The 12514-nt window shown below is 37.3% G+C and overlaps 1 protein-coding gene across 2 annotated transcripts in view; it reads left to right on the top strand.

Moving 5' to 3' along the window:
• Positions 1 to 12514, top strand: part of LOC125225266 — a 67942-nt gene that overhangs the window by 9598 nt on the left and 45830 nt on the right. For both annotated transcript variants that reach the window (XM_048128879.1, XM_048128878.1), the window contains exon 2: positions 597 to 2378. In XM_048128879.1, the coding sequence (XP_047984836.1) occupies positions 652 to 2378 (1727 nt within the window). In that variant the 5' untranslated portion in view covers positions 597 to 651. The remainder of the gene's footprint in view (positions 1 to 596; positions 2379 to 12514) is intronic.

Raw genomic sequence — 12514 nt, 5'->3', positions numbered from 1 at the left:
AAGGTTAATATTACCAAATTGGCGATTGGAAGGTTGTAGAAACGTTTTCTTTAATGTTTCGCGTAAATGGCCAATTTTTATTAAGATTCTAATGTTTTTGAGAAAAATACACGTAAGAGGCGACAACGACGTAGAAGAGAAAACTAACAGACTATCACGACGTTTAACGATGAAATGTATTTTAGGTACTTATCTCAGAAAAGTGCACAATTAAAAATGCATTTAAATGTTAGTGTGGCGATATAATATTCTGTATGTATACGTACGGATGAATAGTTATTTCATTGCTAAATATAAAATGGGAACCTATAAATCTTAAAATCTAAAAACCAAAAAAAGTTCATAACTGAATAGGTAATGTTAAATACCATAGTATCCCTTAGAGTACCGTAAATAGGTTCATTGAGTATTTGGCAAAGGCCATACGTGTAATGGGGTTTATTTCCGATCTTAGCTCATCTTGTGCCGTTCAAGTGCAGCAACAGTGAAAGAGAGAGGCCAGGCGCGTCAGTCCTCGCGTGCCATCCAATGCGAACGCAACTCCAACCATTCATGCATTTTTGTTACGTAAGTTCATGAATATTTTTTGCCAACAGATTCGAGTCTGCGAGCGGTGTTTGATAAACAGCGCCGTCGCGCGTTGTACGCGGCATGGCGGCGGACGTGGTGGGCGAGGACTTTGTGACAATAGTTCCTGTGGGCGAGAGTCGGCCTGCTCCCAAGGAGTCTCCAGAGACAAGGAGTACCTTCGTCACCGTGCTGACGGTGGGAGCGGCGGCGGGGGCGGCGGAGGTGGTCGTGCGCCGGCCGCGTGGCGCGCGCCTTGGCCTAGGACTCAAGTTCGAAGGAGGGTCCGCTGCAGCGGAAAAGGTCAGAAGACTTCTTGTTCAGTCATGCGCGGAAGACAGCCCAGCAGCAAACGCTATAGCACCATGGGGCAAACTAATACCCGGTGACGAAATACTCGCTATCGATGGCATCTCCGTCGCAGAATTGACTAGAATAGATTGCGTTCGCAGACTAAAAGATTCAGATGAAAAGTTGACTTTACTCGTACGACACTTTGAAACCACGAGCGATTCTGAAAAAGAGAAGACAATGGTGGACTCGACGACATCAGGCAAACAAACGACTGATATAACAAGACCTACAACTTTGCCGCCACCAGTTCCGCCAAGAAAATTAGGCAAGAAAAACTCATTTAAAGACAAGCAAACTCTTCAAACTGTTGGTGAACAAAACGGAATTTTCTGCACAAGTGGACATGAGAAAGACAATATTTTAATAAATGGACAACAGAATGGAGCAGCTTCTAATTTCACAAAACTATCAAGAAAATCTTCTTTCGATAGCCATATACATCGGCAAGGAAAAGAGGGAATAGCTTACTTAAAAAAAGGTTCCCCGGAAGAAGTTAGACGGCTAGTGCGTCGTCTGTCCGACGGTAAAACTATGCCTCCAGATGCTGAAGTTTATATAGATTTACTCTCAACAGAATGGGAACGTTGTTTAGCACTTGCAGATGCCGAGTCAGATGATACAGGAAGTTCGATCTCCACGGTAGTAGATCGACTGGGATCTATGGCTAACTCCGTAGAAAACAGTATTCCGTCTACTCCTACTATGCAACCGAAGACTATTGATATACAGAAAGTCTTAAATTGCATTGAAAACATTGATTCTAATATTTTGAATGATATATCAAGTCAAAGGTTCCTAGAAAAGGACAAATTTGATATTAAGGATGATTCTAAACTCAAAGATAAAAATATGAATATCAAAAGTATTAGTCACCAGGAGACTTTGAAAAAAATTACCGTCTTGTCAGATGATATAACTACGTCGGTTAAAAAACTTGAGTCTAATGATAAAAATAACAACAATACTATTCTCCACAGTACTGTGGAACGCAGTGAAATCTGTAAGACGACAGAAAAAGTAGAAATCAAGACTGAAACCGCAGTTGAAAAGCCTAAACCAATGCCAAGAAATACAAAAATCGAGCGTTCTGTGAGTGAAAAGAAATCGAGGCCTATTCCTATTCCAGCAGTTCCTCCGCCGCCAGTACCGGAGCCACTTTTGACTCCTACGAAGAAGAATTGTATCGAGACATGGTTACAACGATCAGAGGCCGAAATGAAAAACAAGCCCCCTGAAAAGTTGGAAGAGGCTCCAGCTCCTGAAGTGTTGCCTCGGTTGATAGACTTTGTTCCGAAGACGCATTATAAAGAATCAAGTGACTCGGCGCCAGTGCTGCCGCGGCCGACCACGGCACCGCCGCCGCCGCCGCCGCCAACGGACCCTCGCGAGGACGGCTCTGGCGCTTCTCTCGACACCATCGGAGACTTCGACGAGACCTGTGATGTCACTGATAATGCGTGAGTACCTATATTTTTTTAGCTAAATAGCACAAGCAAGTATTTTTACAAAAATAAAGTAGGTATTTATCAAAACACAATTTTGGATTCCTTATTACATTTTGAATTTGCATTTACTTAAAGTGAAATTCAGTTAACACATAATTACAAAGGAAAATTCTATTAGTCTCGCTAAAGTAATTTTATTTCGTATGAAATAAATATACGGAAGTGAAGATTATGTTATATTTATACTACCTATCGTTTGATAGCGTTGATTGACAGCATTGGTCTTTTTACAGCTTGAAGTAACAATATGAGAATTACATAGATATTAAATCAAGTGCAATGCGTTTAACCCTATTTCATTTTGCGTGCTTCCATTCCAACATATAATTTAATAATTTAATTAGTTCTCTAATAATAAATTTGAAGAAATACTTCTCCAAGAAACAATGAATTCTTTCATGCACGATAAATGTAGCGTCAAAAGGTTCGCTCCGGCGTATCTGTCATCGGCTCCGCTTGCTTGTTAAATAAATACGAGCTATTCAGACATAAACCTGCCTATTCGTCCTCGCCACCGCCGTTCCTCGTAAAATGTTCCGCGTTCTGGGGCCTTATTCGACTCGCACTACCTGTCAAAGCTGCATCATTTTAAATTCACCAGGGATATTATCGCATGTTGATTATCATGTTACCATATTACCTACCTACCTAATGGGGGAGTGATATTTTTATTGGACATAAAACTTAAATAACAAATAAATAATATCTAACTCTAAAAATAAAACAACTTAAAATTAAATTAAAAACTAAACTAAACTAAAATACGTCTAAATACGTCTATCTAATTGAAAAAAAAAACGTTACAATTATCAACTTAGTTTTTTTTAATAATACGCGGCTAAGTGCATTTTTACATTATTCGATCCGGTATCGGATGTAGGACCGATATCCCATAAATTTAAGCCGCCATCTTTGATTTTTGCCTTTGAAATCTTTCCGACATCCTATATCGGATCGGATAATGTGAAAACGCACTAATAATAATTTGATTTGGTTGTCATGCTAGTCACCTAAGGGCCACTTGCACCAATGAAAATGGAGGGTTAACCCGACGGTTAACCCTCCATTTTATATGGAATTTGACAGTTGACAGCCCACTAACCCTGAGTTACGTAGTTGATGCAAGTGGGCCTAACTTAAATTGAATAAATGTCTAATTTTGACAGGTGATTGTACCTATTCGATATCTTGGCGATTTTATCCATATCATCAGAGAATCCACACGAAACATTTGTTTTGGCATGTTGAATAAAGCTCCTGGTGTAACTGTATCCGTATATTCGTACCTAACCCGTAACTACTGGTAATCAAATCAGCCATTACCGAAAATTGCTCCAATTTATTCATTACTTACCACCTGATACACAGCTTTTCGAACAATTTGTCTAGATAATTTATTACTTTGAGTGGTTATGTGTTACACACTGCTAGATAGACACGGGACAGTAAGGGCGAAACAAGTGCTGTATTATTAAAAATTAAAGTCAAAAGCATAGATTGCCACTTCTCGACACAGGATTAAAACATTTGAACCTCAGTAAGACCATTTGACCCATATCATTTAATTGATATGTATTTAAATTGTCAAATATCAAAATTAGCGCCAATCTATCCGAGAATCAACCAAATATGTGGCACCATCTGAGAATTAATGTTTCTTATTGGTTTAAAGGGTTCTTTCGTTCTTAGACTATATTAGTTTTTACATAGTTTTATATGTTTTTAGTATTATAATTAGCGAGTCGTTGTTGTGGAATCAGTGCTTGCGGCTATAAACTAATCTCCGCCGCCCCTCCACTTCCACTAATTATCCATACTGTTGTGAGCAAAGGGGTTTGCAGGTCGGTAGCTCTCCGATTCGATGGTCCTAATACTGATTTCGCTTGCACTTTCCAGAGTCTAGGTTTTGACGTTTTATAATATACGTTACTCGAAATCGAACTCCAAACATAGACAATAATCAGAATCAGAAAATGGTTTTATTGCAAGATTATGGTATTTACAATAATAGTAAAATACGTATAAAATACAATAAGCAATATATGTAAAAAATTACTTCATTGGATGGAGAAAGTGAACAGCTCCCCCAAATGGTTACTTTTAGTAGAATCTCCCATACATTTTCCATGACGTTGACTCTATCGAGAGTGACTTGGGCCATTTTTTTCAAAGTTGTGTTGTGTCACTTTTTTTTTGGATTTGGAAATTTTAATGTGGTTTCTACTCAGAATCTCGAGCTCTTTCAATTCTAATAGGAGAAAAAAAGTGTCCCAATGTTTTTCCCATTCCGTTACCATTTTTTCATACATTTTGTATGGCGGAAAGGGAATGGAAGGTTCGAAAAAATGTATGGAAATCTTGGGACATTTTTTTTCTTCTATCAGGATCGAAAGACCTCGCGATTCTGAGTATTAATCGCGTAAAAAATACCTGTTACAAAAAAAAGTGGGGTGGACAACTTCGAAAAAAATGACCCAGTTTATAGAAATTAAAAAGTGCCAACATTGTGAAAACGGAACGTACCTAGGATTACTTATTTAAACTTTCACGATTTCTACCCATATTTAATATTGTAAAAGACATAATCGCGTATTACTAAGTTTTAACAAACCTCCGACGTTTCTAGGCTGGCGTTGTCCCCTTGATTTCGGTGAGTCTGTTCCGTATCCGTAACCATGGAGACAACGCAAAATATCAAATACATAAATAGGATATTGCCAACTAAAATGGAAGCAGAAAATCTACTGCGCCGACCCCAAATAATGGGAAAACGGCAAAGGAATAATGAATGATGATGATAACCAGTATAATGCCGCCTTTTAATTTCTCCTATTTTTTGCAAAGCTGTTTCAAATACAACTAGGGAACAAATCAAATTATTATATTGAATATTTTTCGATTTGTTCTTTTTTTCAAGTAGTCACACTACTATACATAAATTATAAATTTAGATAGATATCATACACGAAAGAAAAAACGACAAGGCCCACTGGTGGCCGAGCCGGGAATCGAACCCGGGTCTTCAGCTTACGCGGCTAACGTCTTCACCACTAGACCACCCGCCCGCCGTGGTACCCGACGAAAATTCTCTAGTGTATGTTATCTCTGATTCTGTTTCAAATACTTATGCTAGAGGCTCTGTATTAATCGTACATTAGCTTCTAAGCTACAAGCCTTGTAAATATAGTAGAAATTTCTTTCTAACCAGTAGGTGCAAAGTGGTAAGCATAGGAAAGCCGCTTTTCACCTTGGGCGAACTAATCGTTGGTGTGCAATTGAAACTGTCCGTTTACTGGGTAAAGCCAATTTCTAGAAATGTTACTTTCGCTAATAGCTATTTCAAACCAAAGAGTATTTTTGTTTTCCTTTGAAATCACAGCTGCGATTATGGCGATCAATCTGGATGCTTACCTACAGTAAATACATTTTTCTCAAACATGCAATGAAATATTGTCTTTACGTTCCTTAAAATGGGCTGGGAAGTATCGCTTTTTGGGCGCAACAACTCGAGAGGACTGTAAAGGGATTTCATATTATTTTTTAGGCCTAGGCCTGCAAAGTAACTTTTTTTATAAAATATTGTCCTTTAAAGCATTTTTTATTTATTTCATTGTATGTTTGAGAAAAGCACTATACATGCCTCGGCGTGAAAACGGATTCCCGGCCTCGTATCCCTATCCGGCCTCGCTCGCGAAATCCTCATTTTCCCGGCCTCTGATGTAATGTACTATTTAAATTTTAAGTCACACATATTGTAAAGGATACCATGGCAGATAAGTAGAGTGCTGGAATTTATTTCACATCGAGAAAAATTGTCTGGTATTAATAAGTTCTAAAGTGTCATGTTTAATAACCTCATATTCACAGTGAGACCAAATACCGGTTAAAAACACGAACTTCGTAAAAATCTAGCAATAATTTAGGTCTAGAAATTATGTTAATAATAGCTAATTGAACTCGTAGGAATGATGACAATGTGAGGTGAACAACTAAACACTAAAAAAATAAAGTGACTCACAAATGCAATAACGTGTTTAGTATTGGTTGTAAAAAAACAATCGTTGTTTACACGAATTGTTTGTAATTGTTGTTCAATGTTCATTTGAAAGCGAAATCTTCGTAGAATTTTGTAGGAATGTGCCGATACAACATAATTGCTAGTTATTATCCAGTTGGTTTCTAGCTTCATAGCTACGAGAGTATGGTTACTGATTGGAAAATGTACCAATCATTTGTTTTATAAAAAAGTAATTTTTCAATGACTGGTAAAAATACATCACCCGGTATTTTCCTTTCCTGGGATAGAAGTGAATAGAAGTCGATTGTGATTCTTCCGAATTCTGTTTTCTGTCAAGCCCGTTGCCAAGAGTGGCACTAAAGCTTGAGCGGTTTCATGTGCTCTGCCTACTGCCGGGTTTGGGCAGGCATGAATTTATTTGTACCATGTATGTTAATAAAGAAACTCCCATACATACAAACATGAAAGCTGAACACAATACAGTCTTTTTTCTTTGGGCAGGTTTATGTTTGGCTTTATAACAGTTTTATAATTTAAAGTCTAATCGCCAATGCAACAATATCTTCATTGTTTTTTCTCAAACAATACTTTTTCCAGTTGCACAGGAACAAAGCCTGAAAGAAAGACGTGTATATTTTATTCGGAACGGTGACACACATGGAGAGTTTTCTCTATTTTCATGCAAACTAGTGGCAACAATAGCGGTGGTGTGGCAGCACGGGCGCACCCGGTGCGCCCTCGTAACTCACTCCGCAAATGCATTGCGAATACTGAATTTTGCGTATAAATAGGTATGCACATTGCACATATAGGAACTTTACGAGAATCTTTGAGTAGTCATGCATAATTGCATATGCATATTGTATTGGCAAAAGCGTTCATTAGTGTAAAATAGCAGGTAAGGTTGTTATAGGTAGGTAATAACCGAATAATATTATGTTAGAGCGCTTTCACATTATAGGAAAGATTTCAAATGCAATGTGGACGAGTATACATAGGTTATTTATGGATTATTTAGCTTTATTCGTCGTTTATATTTATTAATGAAATAAGTACCTGTAAGTGGGTACGTAAAAGTCATTAAATTCATTTTATATTTAAATAAGTCCAGACACTTTTAAGTAGGTACTCTGGTGAATAATTAGTAGCGACTTCAGATGAAGTGTCCTAATTATAAGCAAATTCGAAAATTTAGATTGAGTGGGTCGACGAGGGTTGAAATTTAGGTCAGCACAATGTAAATTGAGTCATGTTAGATTCGCTCGTCGGAGTTGATTGAAATACGGCTGGAAAACTTATTTCAGAAAATGTCTAGGCTAGCTAAATTTTTTAATCCATACTAATATTATAAATGGGAAAGTGTGTGTGTCTGTTTGTTTGTCCGTCTTTCACGGCAAAACGGAGTGGCGAATTGAAGTGATTTTTTTAGGTGGAGATAGTTGAAGGGATGGAGAGTGACATAGGCTACTTTTTGTCTCTTTCTAACGCGAGCGAAGCCGCGGGCAAGAGCTAGTTTAAAATAAATAGATAAATGATAGTACTTAGATAAACAGCACAGGAAAAAATTCGTTTTCTTTCAACAACTTAATTGCTAAAAGTGTTACTAAAACTTGGACAGTTTCATGTGCTCTGCCTGCCTCTTTGGGGAACACAGGCGTGAGTGAATTATGTATGTATACAGTGCGGATTGTCGAGTTAGACACAACTTTTCACTCCAATAAACCAACAGATTCACAAATGGCTCACATTTGAATAATATTGCGTTTTGGCGGGATAATAGAGTAGGGACGAATTTATTATCGGAAGTGTCTTGGCCGGGACACAGCAGTGCGCGAAGTCCTTTATCAAATGTCTTTGAGTTATATTTACCTATATAGAGAGTTAATAAAATGCTAATGTTGTGTCAAGTCGGAAGAATCCCTTGTTTTGTTATGGTTGGGTTGCTAATCTGTATAAAGAGTTTTTTCCCCTCACTAGCTTGGAAACACGTGTTTTGTCCTTTAATACCAGCGGGTAAAAACGCATTTTATCCACTAGTGGGTAAAGTAATTTGACCTTGAATAAAGTCAAATTAACTGCTTTAAAATTGATAAAAGTAGGTGAATCTAGTAATAAAGATGATTTACCACCTGTGGAAATACTGGAAGCAGTGATAAACGCATTTTTTGCGTTGTAATTTCTCGCTATAGTGAGGGGAAAAGTTTTGTGTTATACTGGGTGCAAATGTATTTTACTTCTCGTGTGTTAAAAAACTCGAAGTTCAGGATTCTATTCTCGAACCACTCGCTTCGCTCGTGGTTCAACTATAGAATCCTTTCACTTGCTCGTTTTTCAATTCCACACTCGGCGTTAAAATACAACTTTGCCCCCTTGTATAACAAATAACTATTAACTTCTTCTTTAAGTGTCATTTTTTAATATCCCAATTTGCAATCTTATCGGATTTCGCCACCTGAAGGGTTATTTCGTATAAATTAGTGAAATAGAATCATTAAACACTTCGTAGCTTTAAATGTAAAGAGCTATATTTTTAATGTTTACTTGATATTTGAGAAAACAATCATAAAAAAGCAATTTATTTTTGAAAACAGAACTACATACCTACTACGATATAAACGCATCCTTATTATTTGCTCTACCCACTTTATCGATAACACCGCAAAAATAACACGCCTACGTATAATCTTAAATAACATGTGTAAAAAGCATATTAAATTCTGAGAAAGTAAAGCGTTTTTCTCAGCTCAAGAATAAAAAGCCCCAGGAACGGTCACGGGTTCGGAGCATGAAATAGAAAGTCAATTGTGATCGTTCTGCGTATTCTGACCGCTCGCGTTGCTGATTCGTGATCACTTGTCAATCATTGGATTTTTATCAATTATTGTATGCTCATAATGATAAGAATCCAATGTAGATGTTGTTTTTGAAGAAACGATACCATGATTTTTAAAGCCTACGGGCCGATTTTTGTTTGAGTCTCACGCGTTCGAATTCAGAATTGACACTGAAAATAATAAGAAAGTCACCGTTTTCAACCGGTATTTTAGTGACAAAATCCCGTATGCGAGATTCAAAAATCGCCCCCCTGACCAGAAATATATGACTGAAACATGTTGCGGAATTGCATGATAACTATTTTATTCATAATAAACTGTGTGCGTAGCGCGTAGCCGATTGCACAAACAAACGCACACCAAACGCTCACGATAATATATCTTGGCGCGACAGAGCCAGACTACATATCTGCGACGTTTCGGTGGCGTTTCGCGTCGCAGAATTGCCATTCGGCTACGGGGCCTGAACTGTCACTGATGTACTTTGGTATCAAATCATATGTAAGTAGAAAGCTTTTTATGAAAATTGATTTCAATACTCCATTATAGTATTTTATGCAACAGGCGTTTAAAGGAGGTCAAAAAAGACGAGTGGCGTGAGTAACAATTTGAGGCGAAGCCGAAAATTGTTATTAAGACGCCACGAGTATTTTTTGACTCAGTTAAACACCGTTGCATACAATACTTTTTCTACGACCATGCACTTACTTTTTAATAGTTTTCTAGAATAACTTTCGTTAAATTCGCACTGTTCCCTGTATTTTGACTTGTCCTCTGTAATGATCCTGGACTCACCCTGTCGCTCGCACTCCCCCGCGCCGCCGCAACCCCCGGCGCCCCGCGCACCCACGCTATATCCCTTAAAGGCTACCTAACAATACTTTAAGAGCTATATCGTATGCGCGGGTGCGCGGGACGCCGGGCGGGGGCGGGCATCTTTTATGTAGGGTTTTAACGATCTATGCTCGACCCTGTAAATGACGAATAATAGTTCGGGAGTAGAAAAAATAGTTTATTAAATAAATGTCGGTTGGATTAACTCAATATTATTTTAACACCGATCTGGATGTGATTAAGTCGGTGCCCATTATTTTAACACCGGTTGACCTAATCGCAATCATTATTTATACTTTGGCCTGAACCTTATCGTAATTATAATCAGTCACAGTCATTCTTAGGCCGACTGGGCAACATTTACAAACGCTAAACAGTTACCTAAATTAGTCATACTAACGTTTTTTAACATGATTTCCAAGTGTTATACGCAATGATAGATTAGGCAAAGCCAATAATTTTGAAATCAGAAAGCTTTAAGTATAGATAAGTAGGGTGCATTGGGGTAATTTGGAAGCACAGGAATGCTCGGGTAATTTATCAAGGGGAATTTTGATATGATGGAAATTAAATTACATATAATATAAGTATTGAAGAAAGGTACAAGACCTCCAGTGGTTTTACTGTAAGTATTTGTAAGTTATTTATATTTAAGTTAAAACTTTATAAATAATACTATAAGTATAAACAACTAGGGAACAAAATAAATTATTTTACAAAATTTTCGATTAATTTTGAAGTACTAACGAAAATGGTGGGTTAACCCGAGGGTTAACCCAACATTCTATATGCAATTTGACAGATGACAGCCCACTAACCCCGAGTTAAATGTTTGGTGCAAGTGGGCCTAAGTGACACTACTATTTAAATAATAAATTGAAATAATCACACATATAAAAATTGCGACGAAGTCCACCGGTGGACTTTTTCATTTTATAGTAGGTATAAGTTATACATAAGAAATAGGTAGGTACAAAGTAAACTGCTAAAAAATAAATAATTATATATGAAATAAACATTCGTTACCAAAGTTCTATATCAACTATCTAATTCACAAATAATTCAAGTAAGGTAAGTAAGTAATTTAAGACCGCGTTCCGCAAACAAGTGCCGCGGTGAAATTTCAGCTTGTTCACGCCGGCGTGAATGGTAAATCAGTAGCCAAATACAGCATGCGGCACCGGCGTTTATAATTGCCACTGTGTTACACCCACACGGCATAACTGTACATTTATAACTACGGTCTTCTACTCTACTCCCGTCTTTACACCTATTCAAATTGGTTTTGAATACATTTTATTTCGTTCCAGTTAGGTGTTGGTGTGAAGTGCATACTTTTTATGCATGATCTTGATGAATATAAAAAGTGAATGTGTGATTCTGCAGTTTGGACATGTGAAAATTAGGTATCAATGCAGTATGAGTAGAACAACAGTTGTGTTATTATATAAACACTGCGAAATTAAGTGAATTAAGTATCTGGTCCGCCTCACATAATTAAAACGTCAAATAAAATTACAATTAAATACCTTATATAACGAAAACATGAAATAATTAAAAGCTCATAAAAATAATCAACCGAGCAACAACTGAATCAGTCCTTAGTATAAATCGTTTTCTTTGCACTCAAACTAAAAATGGTGTGTTGCGTTTTCGATCCGATTCCAATTCCATACACGTTTGATTAGCGTATTTGAAACAAGATTCACTGGGTCAAGTAAATATGCAGAGATTACTCAGCAATAAGTGCCAAGTCGGCTAGTAGGCAACATTCCACTATTAGTGCAACTACTGGGTCAAAACCATAAACCGAATGAGATGCCCATTTCAATTTCTGTCTGCGCAAATTATAATATAACTCTAAAGTGAGATGATCACATTTGAAAGCCGTGGCGAATCACGAAACAAGTGATAAATTCGGATCGCTAAAAAGAAGATCCGAAAGAGAAATTTAAATTCGATTTCCACATTTCGCAACAAGTACATACCTGTAAGACAGCTACGTAATACTCGTATTATTTATAAGTATTCATTGTTTACTTAACAAAGAAATTAATTGTTTACAATATGAAAGGTCAAGCGTACAAGTACTTATAAAGTCATGGTATTGCGTAAAACAGCGATCATTGTCTGATTAATGTTGAATGCGTACTTTTCATCTGTGAAAGTATCTACATATTACCCGGGTATCATCAGTATTAAGTGTTTTCGTCCAAATTCGGGCTTGACAGAATGTTGCTACAAACAATGCTCTCTTCGATATAATCAAAGCAGTAACGTTCACGACTCGACCCACATATCCGAGAGAAAACATGACCAATAACGAATACGGGGCATTTTGATACGGACTTTCAGTGCTTTCGATTGATCTTCCGGTAATGTATGGGTACAGAATGTAATTG

The sequence above is a fragment of the Leguminivora glycinivorella genome, chromosome 4 (genome assembly GCF_023078275.1).
Source record: "Leguminivora glycinivorella isolate SPB_JAAS2020 chromosome 4, LegGlyc_1.1, whole genome shotgun sequence".
Lineage (NCBI taxonomy): Eukaryota > Metazoa > Arthropoda > Insecta > Lepidoptera > Tortricidae > Leguminivora > Leguminivora glycinivorella.
Note: the sequence above shows the minus strand (reverse complement) of the source record. Positions and strands in the feature narration are given on the sequence as shown.